The sequence below is a fragment of the Episyrphus balteatus genome, chromosome 2 (assembly GCF_945859705.1).
Source record: "Episyrphus balteatus chromosome 2, idEpiBalt1.1, whole genome shotgun sequence".
Lineage (NCBI taxonomy): Eukaryota > Metazoa > Arthropoda > Insecta > Diptera > Syrphidae > Episyrphus > Episyrphus balteatus.
Window position 1 is genome coordinate 56,757,073 of NC_079135.1, and position 23,936 is coordinate 56,781,008.

At 35.0% G+C, this 23,936-nt stretch overlaps 1 protein-coding gene across 2 annotated transcripts in view; it reads right to left on the minus strand.

Moving 5' to 3' along the window:
• LOC129908809 (protein PRRC2C) overlaps positions 1–23,936 on the minus strand; it is a 49,918-nt gene that overhangs the window by 11,895 nt on the left and 14,087 nt on the right. For both annotated transcript variants that reach the window (XM_055985574.1, XM_055985575.1), the window contains exons 4-6: positions 9,059–12,351; positions 963–4,244; positions 804–908 (exon numbers count right to left, since the gene is read on the minus strand). In XM_055985574.1, coding sequence (XP_055841549.1) covers positions 804–908; positions 963–4,244; positions 9,059–12,351 — 6,680 coding nt within the window. The remainder of the gene's footprint in view (positions 1–803; positions 909–962; positions 4,245–9,058; positions 12,352–23,936) is intronic.

The window sequence follows — 23,936 nt, forward strand, 5'->3', positions numbered from 1 at the left end:
AAGTTCAGCTGTTGGAAAACGAATTAGAAACACGCTCTTCCTTTCAAAATATAAGTATTTTTTTTAATAGAAATACAAAGTACATATTACAAATATTTTTCAGCAAAGACGTTTGACCAATTCCATGTTTTATTTAGGATCTTTTCATCAGTAACCTTATGAATCGCGAGTCGAACGTTCGGACAAAGTCAAACGGTTTTGGAAACACTCATGTCGTGGTATTCCGATTAGAAGCTACAACGTTCATCCCGTAATGCAGTCAAAATAAAGGAATGTCATAATAGGGCCCTATTTGTTTGAAATTATACCGATTTGTTCAAAGGCGGAATAGCATATAGCAGAAAGAGACTAATAAACAATAATTTTAACATTAGCATACATTTCATCAAGCTAATTTGCTTCTGTGAATAATGGAATCGAATAAATTATTTTCACATTCGCTCGCAAGCAATGCTTTCAGTTTTTCGGTTCATTTGATCAAAAAAAGGAATTCTTGTTCTGTGAATAAAAACATTAAACAAATGTATGATCCACTCCAAATATGTTACCGATTCAATTACATAGTTCATACTGTCGGTACATTTTTTTGAATTTGATTCATACATTAAATTTTATTTCCACTCTTAATTTTCATATTCATTTCGAAATTTCGGCGTGAAAACAAATTTATTAATTATGAAAGTTTTAGACGTTTGTTAACATTTTTTCATAGAACGAGAATCCGATTTAGGGTGAAAATATTTTCGATTAATTTTTTCACAGAATAGGCCCCTTGGTATTAGTTAATAATGAAATTCACTTACATTCTGGTAATTTTTATGATGCGGTGGGCTTGGTTGGGATTGCACTTGTTTCGCTAGGTTGAGACTTACATCAGCACCTAATGGACTCTTTAACTGACGCCCCATCTGTTAAAACGATTTAAATAAATATTGAACATACAAAAATTCGATACACCTTACTGAATCCTGCATATGGTTTTGTCCTTGATTCGATTTCATGTACGCTTGGGCTGCTGTCTGTTGAGGTGTCGGACCACCTCGGAATTGATTAATCGCTGCCGCTGTCAACAACGGCGAATTCATAAACTGCGAGTTAAAACTCGCTATTTGTTGCGCCGATTGCGGAGGAGGTCCAGTCGATGGGCCACCTGGGCCAGCGTGACCTCCGAACATACCTGCCGCAGTTTGGAGACCATAGCTTTGTGTAGCTCCTGCGGCCGCTGGTCCGCCATAAAACGGACCTTGGCCCCCTGCCGAGTTTGAATAATAGCTATTTGATTGAAGAGGAGGTGGTGGTGCTTGCTGTGGCGGGTATAGTCCCATGTATTGTTGAGCATATGGGCCTGAAGCAGCTGCTACTGCTACAGCTCCTGCATTATTTTTGGATCCTATAGTTCCTAGTTGTTGAGATGTTGGTTTCACTGAGGCTGACATAAGTGAATTCGAGTTCGACGATATAAGAACCGTGTTGGGGTTGCTCAATTGCTGGTTCTGATTGAAGGGCGATTGAACCGCTCCACTCATTCTGAATTGAGATGGAATATTCGAATACATTTCAGGTGCTGGGGCCGTTGGCATGTTTGGAGGCGTTTGCATGTATGCATTGTATGGTCCGCTACCAGTCGTACCGTAATGTGGGGCTGGAGGGAACTGTGAAAACTGTGATCGACCCTGATCGATTTGGAATGGAGCATATAGACCGCTTTGTGACGGCATCGTGCCTGAGTTAAATAAAACAGCCGGTGGACTAGGAATTGTCGGTATCCCTGTAAATTGAGATGCTTGATAGAACGGCTGTGGCTGCTGTTGCTGTTGAGCTACTGCGGCTGCAGCTGCTGCTACAGCTGCTGGATGCATTTGATTTGGGTGCTGCTGCTGCTGCTGTTGTTGTTGTTGCTGCTGCTGTTGTTGTTGTTGTTGTTGCTGCTGTTGCTGTTGTTGTTGTTGTTGTTGTTGTTGTTGCTGTTGTTGTTGCTGTTGTTGTTGTTGCTGTTGTTGTTGTTGTTGTTGCTGTTGCTGCTGTTGTTGTTGTTGTTGTTGTTGTTGTTGTTGTTGTTGATGCTGTACTGCATGTTGTTGTTGCGCTTGTTGTACTGCCTGCTGTTGTTGTTGTACTGCTTGTTGCTGTTGTTGCATTGCATTAGGCGGAGGGGACATACCTAATCCTGCAGGATGCATCTGCTGTTGAGTAGCTTTAACTTTTGCTGCATCGGCAGCATGTTTCATTACCAGGTTAGAAACTCCATGGCCTCCTGGTCCAGATGGTACTTGCACTTGGCCATGTTGGGGGCTTGGACTATAACCGACAACTGAAGACCCATCTGAGTCAGAAACTTCTTTTTGTCCGAAGTGCTGTTCCATTCCAGGATCATATGAATTTCCATAAGGAGCTGGTTGCGGACCAGGAGATGAGAGTGCATGTTGCATATGGATATTGCCAGCATGTGCCACAGCATAATGTTGAATGTGCTGTTGGTTGCTGTAATTTGAAGATAGATGTTGAGAAGCTTCAACTTCACTTGCTTGTTGCGCAGCAACAGCAGCCGCTGCGGCTACATGTTCCATAACTGTTGGCATTGGTGACACGCTTTCCCAGACTTTTTTAACACTAGCAATTTTCATATTAAGATCTACTGTGGATATGATGTTTTGCTGACCAGGTGGTGTACCAGACGTCACTGGCGGTGGCCCACTTTGAGTTGCGATCGGCTGAAGTCCACCAGCAAGTTTAGTCGGAACAGTTTTTGTACACACTGGAGCAGTGGCTGTGGAAATGGCGGTCGGGTTCTTATCGTCCGCCATATGTGAGTATTCTGTTTCAAATGTGAAACCGAGTTTCATTTCCTTATCATAATCAGTGTTGCTGTTATTCTCGGTTGGAGGAACTATACCTCCAGATGGATTGCTACTATTATTGAACGACATTTGCGAGATAGCTGTTGTTATAACCTCAGCTTGTTGTTGATGTTGCTGTACTTGTGGTACTTCTGATGATTTCTGGTTAACCGGGCCGCTTTGAGAAGACGACGTGTCAGATTGGTTTGACACTTGTCGTTTGACTTGTGGTTGCTGTTGGATTTGTGCTGCAGTTTTATAGTTAGTGTTTTCGAATATAATTGTATTGACGGGAGCGTTAACACCATCAATAACCGATTTATCAGTTGCGATCGATTTCTTGTCTTTATTCTCGCTACCAGATGTATTATCGTTTGACGGTCCTTCTGGTGACTTATCTCCCTTTTCCCAATTAGCGATAGATGATGTTCTGCTAGTTGTCTCCCATTGTTGTGTTTTATTCAATCGCTGTGGTAGAATCTTGTTATTGGAAGATGAAGATTGTTGAGAGGACGTTGAAGATGACGAGGTACTTCCGCCACGTGCGTCGGTTGATGATTTACTCTTCTGTAAAACAGAATCTTTATTTGTTGAAGAACTGCTTGTCGAAGATTGTTGCTGATTCCCGGAAATTGATGAGTTTGGCTGTTTAAAACCTAGACCAGGGGGAGGCTTTGTTGTAGACGTGACGGGTTTAGATGATGTTGAGGATGTCATTGACGGTCTTTCCTCCTTTTTCTGGGTCATACCTGACGAGCCTGTGCTTGTTCTTTGTTGAGTGCTTATCTGACCAGAACTGTTGCTGCGTTGCTGTTGCACTAATTCCTTCTCTTTCGATAATGATTTCTTTCGTTCAGTTTCTTTTTCTAAATCTGGTTTATCGTCGTTTTTATTACTCGACGTGCCTTCTTTCCTAATGCTTTGATAACCAGATGCAGGGCCAAAGTTTTTGGGTGGAGACGATTTTTTCCCTTCGTCGGGTTTTTTTGTAGGCTGTGGGCTTTGCTGTTTCGGCTTAGTTTTTTCTGAATCGGAAATAACATTATCTGCTTTTTTTAATCCGGCAGTAAGAGCCAGCTGATTCTGCTTTGTTTTATCAGATGTTTCGGGCGAGTCTTCAGATATGCTTTTCTTATCTTTCTGATCATCATGAATAGAACGTTGAGAACTGTAATTATCACCACTACGACGGGGCCCCATGTTGCTATTACCTCCTCTATTATCACGTCGATATCCAGAATTCGAATCCGACACACGTGAACTGCTTCCTATATTTCCCCCTCCACGTCCACGTCTAGAAGGTTCACCACGTGGGGCAAAACCTTCTTTATGAGATTGAGAGCTACTGTCTGCTCCACTTCCACCACCACCCCCTCCACCTCTCCTTTGATCACGGCCGACATGATCCTATTGACAAAAATTAAATCATTAAATAAAAAATTAAATGGGGAAATGGTTAAATATATTATTAAAGTCGAAGTTTCTAAGTAACTACAATCTAGAGTTAACCTTTATACAACTTTATTCAAGTTTTCGGAGTCGATCTAGAACCTAATATCACGTTTAGGCCTGTGTTTAAGAATTTTGATATCCAAAATGTCTGCCACTTTTTTCCCGTCCCTAAGATCTAGTGAATTGAATGAATTTGAAAATGTTTCAAATGGAATTTCTTTTAATGAAGTATGGTGCAAGCGAATTACACACACATATCTGAGCTCTCCTATAAGACACGTACAAACAATCTTTGATCTTAATTATTTGATAAATCCGAATTGTTTGTTCTGTGTATTTATCGATTTGGGCAATTTTATGATAACTCACGTTACATTCAGAAAAATTTCCGATACATTAATACATATTTTTTGTCAATTTTAATATAAATTGATACGAATAATAGCATACCCCGTTAAGTAAATCAATTTTTTTTAATTTTTAGAATTTGCTTAGAAAAAATAAAATTCTTTTGCTAACTCACGTTACATTAATCGGACACAAGTTTCAAGAGTGCGACAGAATGAATTTTTTCTGTAAAATTTAGAATCTTTAGTAATTTTAAATGAAGATTCTATACATACAAAATTATAAACTTTTAAAATTAGTAACAAAACCAACATTTGTCCAATATTTCAAGGAAAAAATTGAAAATATTTAGGTAACTCACGTTACACTAATTTAGTAAACAAAAATTGACTCCGTACGGATTGAAAACGAATATTGTTTTCCGGTAGCCCGGATTGAAAACGGCAAAAATTTGTCGGATTGTAAATCCGTTTGTTTTTCAAACCACATATGAATCCGCAAAATGAGTTCGAATACGGAATTCGGAGCTACCGGAAGCAGCTAAAATTCGAAAACGAGAGAATTCGAATGGAAATTAGAACAGCCGTGATTGTTATAATAACAAAGAATAGATGATTCGTTTTCACTAAAGTTATTTTCAAATAAAATATTGTGTAACGAAGTTTGCTTAAAAGTTAATTTGTTTTAGAAATCATAAGAGAATACATATTATCATCGTCACTATTGGAATCATATTGTTTTCATTGGGCTTGTTTTCCAATTACGTTTATGTGAAAATTTTCTATAATTGCAAAAATTATGCTATAAAAATGCTTTTAGATTATCAATACACCGTAAATTATATTTCTTGCCATAAGGAATCTTTTCTAGCTAATTTCATAAAGATTTGCCGTTTGTTACTTGTGATTTGCTATTGCATAAAGTAAAAAAAGGTTGCATAATGTATCCATATTTCGTGTCCACTTTTTCACGGATTAAAATGAATTAATGATAATTTGACCAATTATTTGAACTAATAATGTTTGTGTTGAATCGGGCTTTTTTGGTCACTTCCTTCTATATGCAAATAAAAAAATTTTTGTTTCATTTTTTTCCCTACGGGTAATTTTATTATCTGTTAAGACTTGATATTAAAATTTACACTATTACAAGAATATTTTTTTAAACTTACATGAAAATATTTTTTTTTACTTTTAATAATTATAATTACTGATAAATGATTTTTAAATTTGTAATTTTCTAAAATAAAATATAAATTATTGAAATTAAATAAATAAAAATTAAATAAAAAATACATCAAAGCACTTTAGAAAAACTAAATGAAAAAAAAAAAACAATTTGAATTTAAAGAGAATAACCAGCTATTTATTGTGTTGTCTCGATCTTCTTGAGTTTTCATTGTTTGTTCTATATTTTGTTGTATACGTAGACTTTCAAGTGTGTATCTATTACACTGTGCAAGTCGAAATTCTTGACAGGCGCGCGAATAACTGTTTCGCCATATTTCGGACCCGAGAAATCCATTGGCATCATTAGTTTTTCGATTTATCGGTACGACTTCGAACAAAAATTTTTTTGAAAGTTTTTTCAATTATTTTGAGAATTTTCCACTGTTTTTAGTCATTTTTCAATCAAAAACATTGTTTATATTGCTAATAATTCTGCTCAAACGTTATTTGATACCAGTAGAAAGACATTGTAAACAATTTTGAACAATTTATTTGAAAGTTTAGTGATTTTTTTTTGAAATTTTTTTAAAAAAATCGAATTTTTTTACATTGTTATCGTTTTTTCGCTGTTTTTGTTCTCTTTTGCACAAATACATAGCATGTTTTCCATTGAAAATTAAATTAACTGTTAATTTAGTGTTGGTTATACTTTGACATACTACCGATAGCATCGATAACAAAAAAATATCGAGTATATCGATACTTCACAAAACTATCGATAGTTTCAATACTTCCAAATTATTATACCACACAAGGCTACCGATATTTTTTCTTAAAACTATCGATACAATCGACAATGGAAACTATCGATATCTACCAAACACTATGTTAATTCGTTGTTTACATCCAATGTCAAACGAAAACTTAACTTGTAGTTCAAAGTGTGTTTAATTAATTTCAAAACTATAGATAATATCGGTAGCCTTGTGGTAAAATAATTTGGAAGTATTGAAACTATCGATAGTTTTGTGAAGTATCGATATACTCGATATTTTTTTGTTATCGATGCTATCGATATTATGTCAAAGTTTAATCAACACTAAATTTACAGTTAAATTAATTTTTAATGGAAAACATGCTATGTATTTGTGCAAAAGAGAATATGTTTTTGTTTTTGTGCGAAAAAACGATAACAATGTAAAAAATTCCGATTTTTTTAAAAAAAATTCAAAAAAAATCACTAAACTTTCAAATAAATTGTTCAAAATTGTTTACAATGTAGCAAACAACGTTTGAGCAGAATTATTAGCAATATAAACATTGTTTTTGATTGAAAAATGACTAAAAACAGTGGAAAATTCTCAAAATAATTGAAAAAACTTTCAAAAAAAATTTTGTTCGAAGTCGTACCGATAAATCGAAAAACTAATGATGCCAATGGATTTCTCGGGTCCGAAATAGGGCGAAACAGTTAATCGCGCGCCAGTGTTATTGTCCCAATGTAGATCATATTGAGGGGGAGCCGTGCAATATGATCTACATTGGGACTACAAAGAGATCATTGAAGACGAGATTAATCGAACACAAAGCGGATATTCGTAGCTAAAGATAATCCACTGGGTTATGACAATTCTACACAATTCTAAATCTTAATAATTAAATCCTAAACAAACACAAAATACATTCAAAGTAATTATAATTATCATACATCATTATTATTGACTAAAGCTGGGTCAAAACTATACTATTATTGTTTGCTTTGCCTTCAACTATAATGTACTAGTTCTAAGAATAATAAAAACGAGAAATGATAAAATATTTTCAATTACACTAACAACACTCATCACTCACTACAAAAAACACACTTAAATAAAACTTTATCTCCAAAAGAAAAATATATAAAAGAAAACTAAATAAATCATTGATTAACCTCTAACAAGTAACATTTAACATTCAATTTTCAAAATATCAAAATGAAAGTAATCCTAAATGAATGAAAATAAAACAAACAAACACTCAATTTTATAAAGATACAAATTATAAGTAAAACAAAAATATCTATATCAACAAAATTCGAAAACAAATGATAAATAAACAAAAAAAAAAAAAAAAAAAAACAAAAAAAAATATAAATATCAAAACTGACATCCAGTAGGTCATCTCAATAAATACCAAAAAGAAATCATATGTTCAATTATATCTTTATGTCATATATTCGTTTATCTCAATCTCTGTATTTATAATGTACCTCTTCTATCTTATTGTATATATATGTATCTTATTATTTTAGTATTAGTAATGACAAACGTCAAAGAAAATTTTTAGTTCGTGAGCGAGAACTATTATACTCTTTAAGAATGAAAAAGACAAGCCATGTTGGCACTCAAAAATAAATTAATCGAAAAGGAAGGCCATACATTACAGCCTCCAATCATTATACAAGAAAGAAAAGTCCAGATATGTATTCCTATGTATTCATGTAACTATCTCGTTTTTAAAGTCTCAATAAAATACAATACAATACAATGGGTTATGACAACATATACTAGAAACTGGCCACTCTGCAGACTTCAACAATACAATAATAATGGACAAGGAAAAGAGAGTAAACAATAGATACACACTTGAAAGTATACGTACATATACAACAAAATACAGAAAAAACAATGAATACTCATGAAGATGGAGACAACACAATAGCTAGTTAGATATTCTCTTGCAGAGCGGTGTAATTTTCTGTTTAAATTTAAATTCAAATTGTTTTTTTTTTTTTTCATTTAGTTTTTCTAAAGTGCTGTGATGTATGTTTTTATTTAATTTTTATTTATTTAATTTCAATAATTTATATTTTATTTTAGAAAATTAAAAATTTCAAAATCATTTATCAGAAATTATAATTATTAAAAGTAAAAAAAAATGTAAGTTACAAAAAAAAAATTCTTGTAATATTGTAAATTTTAATATCAAGTTTTAACAGATTTAATAAAATTTCCCCGATGAAGTCGAGAAATTACGACGAAACGTAGGGAAAAAGTATGAAATAAAAAATTTTTACTTGCATATAGAAGGAAGTGACCAAAAAATACCGATTCAACACAAACATTACCCGTTTTATGTTTTACACTTTTCAAAGTACTTTTCCTACATTGTTTTCCCCAATTCTACAAGCTTGTATTCTGAAACCAACTAATATTATTGCTGGTTTTTTTTTTAATTATTTTATGTTTAAAATTACAAAAAAAGAGTACTTACTTTTCTTGGAACTTTTGGACTTCTTTCTGAACGCCTTCCGTATCCATCTTCATCAACCTCTTCGGAATTCTCTGACTCACTCCACTCGTTTTGGTAATTTCTATTACCACCCATTCGCACACCACCTCCACTACCTCTTCGACTCCAACTTCCACCGCCACTGCTTGGACCACCACGATATGAACCGTATCCTCTTGAAGGTGGACCACGCATATCATGTCTACGATCATTTCCACTTCCAACACCTCTGGGGCTTGGTCGTTTATTATCCCCACGCTGTGACCTGTCTTCAACCTTCTCATCCTCTTTTTTCGCAACTGAACCACTCACACTGTTACTTTCGCTTTCTTTACGTTTTCTTTGTTGTAATTCAACATTGCCAGCGACTTGTTCGTTTTGATCAACTTGGTCACACTGCTGGTCGCTTTTGTTCAAAGATTCAGAAAAACTTCCTTCGCTCAATGACGACGATTTTTCTTTCAACTTTAGTTCAGGAGCCGGCTGTGGGGTAGGACTTTCAGAGCGACGTAATATTTGGGTTGGAACAAATGCTAATGATTCACTATTTGAATTATTTGCTACGTCCTTTTGCTCTTCTACTTTTGTGGCGCCTGTTGACGAGTAAGAGTTATCTTTTTCAGAAGCTGCACCGGGAAGCTTGTCAATGGTTGTATTAGTACTACTTTCGGATGCACTTTTATGGTGTTGCGGTGGACGCTGCAATATATGCTTTACATGAATTTCGTCTTCATTACGGCTGTGGCCACTAGAAAAACTCTCATCCCGTTGTCGACGGATTTCCGCGTCTGTCTCTTCCGCCCAAGATCCTACCGTTGAGGATGACGCTACACCACCAACAGCTCCTCCAAGAAATTCAGAAGAACGTTGCTGCTGTGGGTCATCATTAGAAGAAACACTTGTCTTACGTTGTGAAGAGTCCGAAATGCTGCGAGACATTCCACGATGGTATTCGTCGTTGCTTCGTCTGTTATAACGATCTTCGTGCTCGCTGGAATCATCCATTCGGTTTCTATTGTACCCGGATCTATAGCTACCATGATCTCGGTCGCTACGATCGTTTCGCCGCATCATATCGCCCCCATCGTTGCGACGTGGCTGAGTCTGCGATCTATAATGTTGGTTATGACTATATCGATTCGAATCATATTGCTTTTCATGGGATGAATACCCACCGGCGCCACCTGTCGACTGTTGCTGATTGGCAGTGATGGATCTAGTATTAGATTGGTTAGACTGTTGTTGTTGCTGCTGCTGAAGCAATAGTTGTTGTTGCCTCTGAAAACGAGGTGGCAAATTCGATTGGAAATGAGCTGAAAACCCCGGCTTTTGATGACCTCCATGTGATGGGCCGCTACGGCCATACTCACGATCACGTTCTCGATCTCTATCGTATCGATTGTAATCACGGCCACTGTTACCGCCACCATCTTTTTGGTAACCACGACGACCACCGACATCGCGTTGTGGTTGATGTTGATAATCATCGTCTTTTTGGCGACTGTCTTCATATGATCCAATATTAGTTATAACTGCACAAGCACCTGCTCCTCCAGAGGTCCCTGGTAAATCATTATCACTACCCCCTGCTGAGTTGGCCACTTTTTTGCTATTCATCTTCATTTCCAGCTCTAATAGTTTTTTTGCCGCCGCTTGGCGCCGTTCCAGCTCACGTTTTTCTTCCTCCTCTTTGCGCTGCTTTGCACGTTCGTAAACTCCAGCATCCAGCGCGACTACACCTCGATGACCATTTTGTTGTGAAGATGAATTATCTTCTGATTTTCGATGTTGCTGTTCTTTAGATGTATCTCGATCTCTGGTCCACGATCTGTTAGACTCTGATGTAGACTTATTTATCGTTTTTTGCTCACTATTAATTTTTGCTGCTGTCGTCGTTGCAAACATTGGCTGTCGCTCGGTATCTGGTGAAGGTGATTCATCCTCATCGTCAGAATAAGCCAGCTTTGGGTTGTAATCGATATCATCTTGTTGCGTCCAACTGTCATCTTTGGCGATTGCATTCAAGCGCTCCAAGTCTTCCTCTTTAATTATTGGCCTTTGTTGAAGTGCAACTTCGGGTTCGACATATGGTGGTGGAAGGCTCGAAGCGACCAAATCTTTATTTTGGCGCTGTTGCTGCGGAGGCGGTGTATTTACTTGTGGAGGGCGTTTGCCCATCATTGTTACATTTGATCGGAATGAACTGCCGCCACTGACAATCACATTTGGTGAATTCGAACGATAATCTTTCTGATTATTGCCTCTGTTGTTAGACCCCTGATTCACGGTTGATGAATAATTTCCTCTTTCGCCGCCGCCATTTTGTTGACGATGATATTGATAGTCCGCTCCAACTGTTGGTGGCGTTAATGAGCGTCCCTGTGTGTCTGAAGAAGACGCAGAGGAGCCTCCACCCCCACGCACCATAAATGATGGCATTAGAGCGAGCAATGGAGGTGGAACCGCTTGCAGGGGGGCCTGGCCCTGTTGGTTGCCAGTAGTCTGTTGCTGCCCACCTTCGTTTTGTACATGCTGCTGTTTGCCACCCTGTTGCTGATTTGTCCATGTATTGGCATCCGTTTGCGGTCTTAGACTTACTTGTTGCACATCGCCCTCTTGTGTTGTCATCCTCGATGACGATTGATGCTGGTGGTGGTGTTGTTGGTGATGATGATGCTGGTATTGATGCTGCTGTTTGTTCTGGTGATGATATTGATCTCGTTCGTCTCTTCCGCCATTGCCATCTCTGTAGTTTTGATTGTATTGTTGTTGTGGTTGTTGCTGCTGTTGGTTTGGATGATGGTGGTAATTGTTGTTGTGTTGGTGAAACTGCTGCTGATGTGATTGGTGCTGTTGATTTCCTGAAACAGATGATGAGGATGCACCTTTTTGGTGACTCGGAGCACCAGTACCATCTAATGATGGAAATTCGTGTTGGAATTGTGGACTTTGATAAAGCGGCGGGGCAGAGTTTTTGCCTCCACTCCCACCACCAGAATTGTTCAGGTGATCGTGGCCTGTTGTTACCGATGACCATGTTATTGCTGAACTATTATTAAGTGTTGAATGTGAAGAAGAATGTGAAGTTGTGTTATGCCTTTCGCTAGACGATGATATATTATTTAGCAACTTAGAAGAGCTATTTGTATTGATGCTAGCGTTGTTGTTGTTGTTAGTTGCAAGGGAACTGACGCTGCTTAAATTTGACACCACTGATGATTTAACTAATGTTCCTTGTGATGAGCCGGCAGATGTTTGATTAATAGATGTTCCAACTAAATAAAAAAGCATTTCAGTTTTTTGTTTGTCTAAACATGAATAAAAAAATTAATTTCATGTCAATAACAGAAGTTCCAGTAAGGAACAACTTGTCAGTGCATGCATTTACTTTTAGACAAAAATTTTACACAGATTTGGTCGTTTGCAAAAGAAAGCTTTTTTTTCACTTTTCATAGCTTTGCTTGAGATCGATCTCATTTTTTTTTTTAGATAGGTCTTAATGCTCTGGATAGTGAGAAAAGAGCTTAAGCTTATCTTCTTGCATACGACCCATTATAGTAATAAATAGTTAATCGCGAAATACATAAGATTTTTTATAATAATAATAATAATTTAACTATATGCCTGTAAGAACTAAGGTCTTTTAAATGCAACTGCACGGCACTAGTTAGAAGGAATAGAAAGATAGAAAAGATTTTTTGTTGGTACAGTGAATTGAGAATAAGATGATTATTATCTCATATAGTCCCACGGGTGGTTTCCAAGCTGGGGGATTAAGAAAAGAATGCTGCCTGAGGTAGGGCTCGAACCCACAACCTTCAGGTTAGCAGTCAAGTACTACATCCACTGCACCATTGCCACCCGCAAAAAAATAAAAAATTACATTACTAAACTATGCAATATTTAAAATAAAGAAGGTGGTCTCATTTCCATTACATTTTGTAAAATTTCTTTAAAAAAGGTTTATGTATTCCACTAAGTAAGGATGCACTAGCAATTTGTACCACCTACAAGTTTAGTTTTTTCATACCATAGAGAATGGCAGCATCTTGGATTTCATTTTTTTTCGGTTTCTATTAGTCGTAGAAAAAAAAGTTAGCTTAACAGTGGTTTAATAACAAAGTGTGGTTTTTAAGTATGAGCCTGAAGTAAAAATGAAAAACTATGAAGCATAGCTTTTTTATGTTCATATTAGGAGCTTATACTTGGCGAGTACGCTTAAGAGGTGCCAAGATATCCATTTATTTGAAATGTTCCAGAAAAATTTGTATAACATGTAATGTATTTGGGACCACTAATCCTAAAATCATATTGGTTTCTTTCTAAGAGTTCTATTTTCTGAGGGACAATTCTATGTTAACTCACGTTACATTCAGAAAAATTTACAATACTAAAATAGAATTTTTGTCAATTTTAATATATAAATAATTAAGTAAAACATTTTTTTGTTTTAAGCATTTGCTTGGAAAAAATAAAAGTCTGTTGGTAGTAACTCGCGTTGCAAAAATCGGACACGAGTTTAAGTATGAATTTTTTCTGTGAAATTAAGAATCTTATTTTGTTTTTAATGGAGATTCCATGCATCTAAAATTACAAGCTTTTAAAATTAGTGATAAAACCAAACATTTGTTAAATTTTTTGAGGAAAAATTTAAAAATATTTGGGTGACTCACGTAACATTAACTCATGTTACCTGCAATTTACTGTTGTTAAAATAAAGAATAGATACATTTTCATTAAAGTAATTTTTAAATCGAATATTATGTAACAAAGCAATCACAAGAAGGTATTGTCATCGTCTCGGGTGGCAATGGTGCAGTGGATGTTGTGCTTCACTGCTAACCTGGAGGTGTGGGTTCGAGCCCTACCTTAGGCAGCATTCTTTTATTTATCCCCCAGCTTGGACGCCACCCGTGGGACAATATGAGATAAAAATCATCTTATTCTCAATTCACTGTGCCAACAAAAACTCTTTCCTATCTTTCTATTACTTCTAACTAGTGCCGTGCAATATGCATTTAATCGTTGTTTTGTTTAGCAAACTTGCCTTATTATTTTGAAAACAGTTCAAGTATTGGCTAGCAAAATAAAATATGTATTCGTTTAATTTATCTACAATTTAAGAAAAAAAATTAGATTTCTACGACTTAATACTATTTATTTTTATTTGTTTAAACAAAAAGAATGTGCACCAGTTTTCAGTAAAACTGGCGTCCGGTTAACGGAGAGCTATCGATTTTATAGTTTTTTCTTTTGCTAGTACTTTATGCAGTCTTGCTGCAGCAGGAGTAGAGGAGAGATACTCTCACAGAAGGTCCTAAAACTGGGGCCCTATTTTGTAAAACGATTATCGTTGAAACTAATTCGTTGTTGTTCAAATGCTATTGGGTACTACAATAATCGTTTGGTTTCAACGATACTCGTTAATGCTTACGACTGTCATTTGGCTATCGTTTGACTGTCGTTCTCGTTTGTCAAACTTCGTTTTCCAAACTTCAAAGCCAATTTTATATAATGAACTAACAAAAATATAAACATACATACTCAAATATTAAAAGGAAGAAGCAAATTTCGTATTATTATTAAAGCACCACAACAAAACGATAAAACAATCAATTGATCTCAATCTTCATGGCCAATTAACAACGGCAGAGATAAAGTTCTCGGAAAGATGATTTTCTTCTCTAAACTTAAATTAAAAATAAATAAATAAATAAAAAATAAATAGTCGAAATCACAAAATATATATATAACTTCAATTTTATTATGTTTTTGAATAGAAAACATTATTAAACAGCACAAGAAAAGTAAACAAAAATATTTTCCCACTAAAGATTTTTTTGGATTCATTATAGTTGTACTAAATCGCTCTAGGTGGTGACTATCGTTGTCCTGGGTATCGTTTTTTTGACTTTCGTTTCGTTATATAAAATAGGGCCTCTGTTTCTTTCGACTCTTCTTATTTCTTTGCTGTAATTAGTAATGTCTACGACATACTGGAGCAAAGATATTAGCTTAGAAATAAAATATCCTAAAAAATGCATTTTTGTGAATAACTCCGCTAAAAAGAATGATCAGGTGGTGATAAATTGGGTTTAAGCCTTTTAAATATACCCCTATCGATCCATGAAATAAAAACTGACAGTGCCTCTGTGCGCAGATAAGGCCCTTTTGTCCGACGCTTTGACTGGAGTATATTTATACTCGCTGAATTTAATTTCTAGCCATCTGAGTATATAAAAGGTATAAATCATTTTTCAAGGACCAGGGGCTCAGTCAGGGCATGCATGTTTTTTTAGGTTTATTAAAGCAAGCATGTTTCATAATAACAAGCTTATGAAATAGTATGACAAATAAAATACAACCCAAAAAGAACATGCATGTCCTGACTGAATCTCTGGTCCTAAAAAAATGGTTTATACCTTTTTGAAAACGTTGTTTAATGTAGACAAGAACCTCATCAAAAATATTTGATTAAAGTCTATATATAAAAAAATGGCCTCATAAGTCAACACATACCTATTTCAAATGAAAAAAAAACTTTAACCCTCTTGGGGCGCCATCTAGTGTCAAAATAAAAATCTGAAAAAATTAGCGTATTTTATTTTATTATTTAGAAACAGATTTTATACTTAGGAACTTGATCCTAGAAAAAACTTAATAACGAACGCCCAAAGTGAAGCTAAATGTATATTGCAAAATATATTGAGCACATCACGGTTTTGACATATTACCATGCCAAAACATCACAAAAATAGTGTTTTGGACTTTGAAAATTCAATATCTCAAAAACTTTGCTCTTTGCTAGATTTAAATTAAGAACCAGTCTCCGTCTTGCTCTCGATGAGTAAACATCATTTAGCAAATTTGACAGCCACTTAGGATCTCGATAAATAGCGTTATATCCGTCCTTTTCTCTCCCGAGTGGTTCATTACTAACCGGTTGTACTTTCTTTATTTTTCGCTAATAAAGCAAATCTCCATCGTTTGCACGTGGTAAATAAGTTTTTTTCCCTTTATCTTTCCCCAAAATGGGGTCAAAAGCTAAAGGGAATCGATATGAAGGGCTGTCTCCTGACGCCTTATTATCGAACCCTCCAAAAAAACAAAAAACTATAACACATGAAATATTTTCAACTCTCCCAAATAAAACTTTTTCCAAAAATCCCAAATTCGTGGTTATCTCAAAAAAGAGCGATGAGAATCCCATCTCATCTGTCAGTATTTTTGTGTTAAAAAAAGTTATCGATGGTATTAGCACCGAATACGAAAATATTACACAACTACGTGATGACAAGTGTCCAGTGCAGGTTAAATATCACGACCGTCTCAACTCCTCAAAAGGCGTAGTATATGCTCCCTGGATCAAAACCCTTCCAGAATCCGATATAGTTGAGGGAATGAGCGAACAAAACGTAACTGAGGCCTATAAATTTAACAAATTTATTAATGGCAAATTCGTCCCATCTGGCCTTATCTTGCTTACATTCAACCTATATCAAGCTCCTTCTACGGTTGAAATAGGATAGAACAAAGTCAAAGTCAATGAATATATTCCCAATCCTATGAGGTGCCGGAATTGCCAGCTGTTGGGCCATACAAAGAAGCGTTGTGAGAAACCTCAAATGTGCGAAAAGTGTAATTTACCACCACACATACCAGAAATCTGCACACGAACCATGTGCGCTAACTGCCTAGAGCCACACCCTTCCTCCTCATTAGACTGTCCAAAATACAAACAAAACAAAGACATTCTCACAATAAAAACAAGAAACAAGTGCACAATGGCCGAAGCCAAGCGCGCTTACAACCAAATAAACCCAACAAACACACCCCCAGCTCTAATGCCTACTCCTCCAAAGCTCGTGAAGCTATCTCAAAGACCCCAAATACCCAGACTCAATCAAAAAAACCAATAGTTCCTATCCGCACTCAATTTCAATCATCCGCAGCCCCTTCCGGCACATCTTCAATTCCAAAAAATATCCAAACTCCATCCAACAATGAACAAATTTCTACATCTCAACCATCCAAAACACCTCAATTCAACAATTCTAAACCAAACAACAATATTTCATTAACAACAACAGCAACAGCAACAATATTAAGCTCTCAAACCCCTCCAAAATCTCCTTTCTCCTCGATTACAAATAATTTAATTGAAAACAATTCTTATTATATGCAAACATCTGATGATGAGCAAACGTAATTCCAACAATAACAACCCAAAGCTCAGGCCACGATCCTCTTCGATCGCCGGGCGTGCTTGCCTATCTGATAACGGATCAGCAAGCACGTCTGGCGATCGGGGGGGGTCGTGGCCTCCATCCGATCAACAAAATAAAGCAACAACAAATATACTCTCTCTACAAACAAATGATCCATCAAAAAATACCACCAATGATCCGGGCACAGGAAATCACACTCTTTTTGCTTCGTGCAAAAAGAAGCAGTGGGAGCCCTGCCAAATAAAAAACATGACTCTCAACATTCTGCAATGGAATTTAAAAGGTTTTTTCAATAACCTTGACGAGTTAAATGTTTTATTAAAAGAATACAACCCAGGTCTAGTAGCACTGCAAGAAACACACTTACCCTTCCGGTCATCGGTTAACGTACCAAAGAGCTACAATGGGTATTTAACAAATTCAGAAAGTAACACTACTGGTAAACAGGGAATAGGTATTCTTATAAAAAAAAATATCCCACACAAAATTCTTTCCATTAATTCAAACTTGCAAGTTATCTGTATTGAGTTCCAACTCCATATAAAAATTACCTATATAAACATTTACATTCCTCCCCAGCAAAATATACATGCAACCGATCTTAGCAATATTATTTCCCAAATAGACCCTCCAATCATAATCGGTGGCGACGTCAACGCATGGAGTAGGTTATGGGGATCTTCTACCACCAATAAAAGAGGCCGTATTATTGAGGATTTCTTGTTAAACTCCAACCTAATAATTTTAAACGATGGTTCTCCCACCCACCCACCTTTCAACCCATAGCACCTTTACGCACATAGATATAACCTGCTGCTCTTCAGAACTATTTCTAGGAATATCCTGGAAAACTACAGCTGATCTAAATAATAGTGACCACTTGCCCATTTTAACCACCCTGTCTCTTGGGAAAACATTAGAAAAATACCCTCCAAATCTCAAATTCAAAACCGATTTAGCTGATTGGTCCAAATATCAAAACACAATCCAAAATTATTTAGCAGACAAACCAACTAGCCTCAATATTAACAAAGAAGCAGCTATACTTCAAAAAGCGGTAAGGGCAGCGGCAAATTCATCTATTCCTCAATCCAATCCTTCGTGTAATCCGAGAGTTAAAAGAGTAGTTCCCTGGTGGAATTCGGAGTTAACAAAACTTCGCAAAATTAAAATGTCTGCACTTAAAACATTCCAGAAAAGACCTACACAAACTCATTTAATTTTGTACAAAAAGTCTAACGCAATATTTAGAAAAGCACTGAAAGACAGCAAAGCTAAAAGCATCGGTGAGTTTACTGCACAGATTTGCCCTAGCTCGACTCCAAAGAAAATGTGGCAAAATATTCGCCGCCTTACAGGATACTCTTCACCATCTAAAATTACTAGTATAAAATGTCAAGATGTAATAATTACAGACACAGCCAATATGGCAGATTGTTTTGCCCAAACATGGTCTGCATATTCAAAAGACACAAACTTTGACTCACAATTCAGGTGCAAAAAAACCGAAACTTCCAGCTACATTCCAGGGGAATTTACCACCAATCATTTCGCCCAAACAATTGAAAAACAAATAACGCTTCTTGAATTCGAAGCTTCTCTCAGTAAAACTAAGGGTAAAACTCCGGGAAGAGATAGGATATCCTATCCAATGATTAAAAATCTCCCCGTTGCAGCTAAGCTAAGGCTCATCCAGCTTTATAACAACATTGTCGATACTTCCACGATACCCCAAAACTGGAAAAATGGTATTTTGCTTCCTATTCCAAAACCAAACAAGGACACTTCTCTTATAGAAATCTATCGCCCAATATCGTTAATATCATGCTTATCTAAAGTCTTGGAAAAAATCATCGCGAAACGTCTTCTTTGGTTTACAGAGGCAAAGAAATGCATATCTTCTAAACAGGTAGCTTTCAAACCCAACAAAGGTTGCATAGATGCCCATCTCCATTTAGACCACTACATTTCCAAAGCTATCTCGTCAAAAAACCACGTATCCGTGATGGCCTTGGATTTCGAAAGAGCCTTTGAGAGAATCGGTAAACATGTTATTCTTACAAAATTAAAAAAATGGGATGTTGGTTTAAAAATTTTCAAGTATGTCGAATCATTTCTCTCAAACCGCAAATTTTCTTCAAGAATTAACAATTGTCTCTCCAAACTATATACACTAGAAAATGGTATACCGCAGGGATCTCCCCTCTCGGTAATGCTTTTCACCATAGCTTTTGACGACATTAGCTCCATACTCAATGGTCATAAACTGCTAGACCACTGTCTCTACGCCGACGATGTGTATATTCTGAGCAAAATTTCCGACTTAACAAAATGCAAAGATCTTTTTCTAAATGCCATGCAAGATATCCTTGCATGGTGTTTAGAATCTGGAGCAAAATTGTCACTTACAAAATGTAAGACATTGCATATTTGCCGCAAACTTAATTGTCCTAATCTAACTTTATATGTAAATAATACACCTATCCCTAATGTAAATAACTTAAGTATTTTAGGATTAATTTTTAGTAATAAGTATTATTGGAAGGAACACTGTCTAGAATTAAGAAAATCCCTAGCTGCGAGATGTAATATAATAAAATACTTAGGTAGTAACAAATGTAATATCCATGTAAATACAATGTCACATATAACAAAAATGTTAATTTTAAGTAAAATTGATTTTGGTATTTATATATACGGCAAGTGTGCGAAATCAACCCTCAACATTATTAAACCTCCTTACCACCAAGCAGCAAGAAAATGCCTCAATGTTTTTACAACAACACCAATACGGAATCTACTAACTGAAGCTGGACTTCCATCCGTAGAACAACGTATAGAAGAAATGACTCTGAAATTAACACCGAAATTAGTTTTCTCCAGGAATTCAGTGATTGACGACGACATAGTGAACGCACTGAACCAAAAGTCTATGAAGAGAATCCCATCAACTCTAAATCTAGCCTTAGTCAAAGCTAACCAGTTTCAACTTCCGACAAAACTAGGGTACAACTTCAAACCGTCATTTCCTTCTTGGCAAATCAATCCCGAATTACTAATCATGGACCTAGCTCAATATAATAAAAATGACACCAGTCACATCATTTACCGAGCTCTTTTTTCGAGCATCGCATCGGAACTTCGTACCAAAGGATGGAATTTCCTTTTCACCGATGGTTCTAAGACCCCAGACAACACATCATACGCAGTAACACAAGAGAATGGTCAAATAATGAGCATCGGCATTTTGCCGGGTTTCACATCCATTTTCACAGCTGAAGCTTTTGGTATTCTACAAGCAATCAACACAGCAGCTAAACAACGTAGTAGAACTATAATCTGCTCTGACAGTATGTCTGTGTTAAAAGCTACTATAAACCCAAACAACAATGTAGAACTAGTAACCGAAATAAGAAATCAGCTTTTCAAACTGCAAAATAAAATCAAACTGATGTGGGTACCCGGCCATACTGGCATTTGCGGTAACGAAGAAGCAGATCGAGCTGCCAGTTCCACAAAAGAGGCACCCGTTTACTCCTTCAACATTTTTACAAAAAAAGACATGAACAAATTCATACAAAATTCTCTAAGAAAGAAGCAGCTAAATGATTGGAGCCAATACCATCACCACTATAAGGAAATTAACCGCGACAAAACATATCCTCAATACCCGGATCTACCAAAATATAAAATCAGAAATTATATTCGACTTAGGCTTGGACACACAGCTGTCACTCACGAATACCTCCTCACCAAACAAAACCCGCCCATATGCACCACTTGCAACGAAACTTTAAATTTAGAACATTTATTAAAAAATTGCATAACATCTAAAAAGTTTTTAAAAAATAATAATGTATATGATCTACTTACAACTCCAAATCATACAAATATTGAAATTATAAACAATCTCATATCAAACCTAAAAATTAAAATTTAAATTTATTGTAAAATACCCAGAGCTAATAGTCCTCGCAGCTAGGCTCTTTAAAATTTATATTAGCTAGTTACTTTTAAGTGCTCGTTAATAAATAATAAATAAAAAATAAATAAATTAAGAAGGTCAAAGGCCATTAGAAAAGTATAATTTGGTTTCTATGGAAAATTATTTCTCGCCAATATTACTGTCATTAATGGAAAAATCAATCTTAAAAATCGTTTTTTTGTATTTTTTTTTTTCAATTTTTTCTCAATATTTTATTTTCTAAAACAAAAGTATAGTTTTTCCACACAATCTTCGATAACAGGTTTTAATCTAAATAATTGCATTCCAAAATTTTCAAAAATCAAATATTTTTTCGGTAACTTTTTTGATTGAAAAATAGGCTATTTTTTTAAATTAAATTCGTCAAAAATCCAAAAATTTACTTTTTGCTCAAAAAACATTTTAAATAGATAGAAAACATAACAAAGTAATATTTATTTTTCCCGTTTCATACACCATTTCATTTTTTGTCAAATACCTCGGTTTCTATTAGTCGTAGAAAAAAAAGTTAGCTTAACAGTGGTTTGAGATGCTTCAATGGATGAATGTAAAGCAAAGAATTTTTGTTAATGTATTATGTTTTGTGTTTAAAATTAAAAACAATTTACTGCCTAATTATTTAAGTAAATATTTGAGATATGTTGGCCAATCGCAGCCTTATGAGCTAAGAAATAGAGAAGATTTTAGACTTCCTCATTATGTAGATAATATTACACAAAATAGCATTTTGTATAAAGGTTGTCGTTTATTCAATTCACTTCCTTATGAAGCTAAAAATGAAACAAACTTCAAAAATTTTAAAAGATATGTAACTGAATTCATCAAATGTAACTATACTTAAGAATGTAAAAATTGTATATATGTACATAGAATTTAAGTTTAATATTAATATAAATTTGGAATTTTAATAGCAGAGTTCTGCTAAATAAATAAATAAACTAAACTTAATAACAAAGTGTGGTTTTTAAGTATGAGCCTGAAGTAAAAATGAAAAACTATGAAGCATAGCTTTTTTATGTTCATATTAGGAGCTAATACTTGGCGAGTACGCTTAAGAGGTGCCAAGATATCCATTTATTTGAAATGTTCCAGAAAAATTTGTATAACATGTAATGTATTTGGGACCACTAATCCTAAAATCATATTGGTTTCTTTCTAAGAGTTCTATTTTCTGAGGGACAATTCTATGTTAACTCACGTTACATTCAGAAAAATTTACAATACTAAAATAGAATTTTTGTCAATTTTAATATATAAATAATTAAGTAAAACATTTTTTTGTTTTAAGCATTTGCTTGGAAAAAATAAAAGTCTGTTGGTAGTAACTCGCGTTGCAAAAATCGGACACGAGTTTAAGTATGAATTTTTTCTGTGAAATTAAGAATCTTATTTTGTTTTTAATGGAGATTCCATGCATCTAAAATTACAAGCTTTTAAAATTAGTGATAAAACCAAACATTTGTTAAATTTTTTGAGGAAAAATTTAAAAATATTTGGGTGACTCACGTAACATTAACTCATGTTACCTGCAATTTACTGTTGTTAAAATAAAGAATAGATACATTTTCATTAAAGTAATTTTTAAATCGAATATTATGTAACAAAGCAATCACAAGAAGGTATTGTCATCGTCTCGGGTGGCAATGGTGCAGTGGATGTTGTGCTTCACTGCTAACCTGGAGGTGTGGGTTCGAGCCCTACCTTAGGCAGCATTCTTTTATTTATCCCCCAGCTTGGACGCCACCCGTGGGACAATATGAGATAAAAATCATCTTATTCTCAATTCACTTTGCCAACAAAAACTCTTTCCTATCTTTCTATTACTTCTAACTAGTGCCGTGCAATATGCATTTAATCGTTGTTTTGTTTAGCAAACTTGCCTTATTATTTTGAAAACAGTTCAAGTATTGGCTAGCAAAATAAAATATGTATACGTTTAATTTATCTACAATTTAAGAAAAAAATTAGATTTCTACGACTTAATACTATTTATTTTTATTTGTTTAAACAAAAAGAATGTGCACCAGTTTTCAGTAAAACTGGCGTCCGGTTAACGGAGAGCTATCGATTTTATAGTTTTTTCTTTTGCTAGTACTTTATGCAGTCTTGCTGCAGCAGGAGTAGAGGAGAGATACTCTCACAGAAGGTCCTAAAACTGGGTCCTAAAACTGGGACCCTAAACTTTGCACTTTGCTAGATTTAAATTAAGAAGGTCAAAGGCCATTAGAAAAGTATAATTTGGTTTCTATGGAAAATTATTTCTCGCCAATATTACTGTCATTTATGGAAAAATCAATCTTAAAAATCGTTTTTTTGTATTTTTTTTTTCAATTTTTTCTCAATATTTTATTTTCTAAAACAAAAGTATAGTTTTTCCACACAATCTTCGATAACAGGTTTTAATCTAAATAATTGCATTCCAAAATTTTCAAAAATCAAATATTTTTTCGGTAACTTTTTTGATTGAAAAATAGGCTATTTTTTTAAATTAAATTCGTCAAAAATCCAAAAATTTACTTTTTGCTCAAAAAACATTTTAAATAGATAGAAAACATAACAAAGTAATATTTATTTTTCCCGTTTCATACACCATTTCATTTTTTGTCAAATACCTCGGTTTCTATTAGTCGTAGAAAAAAAAGTTAGC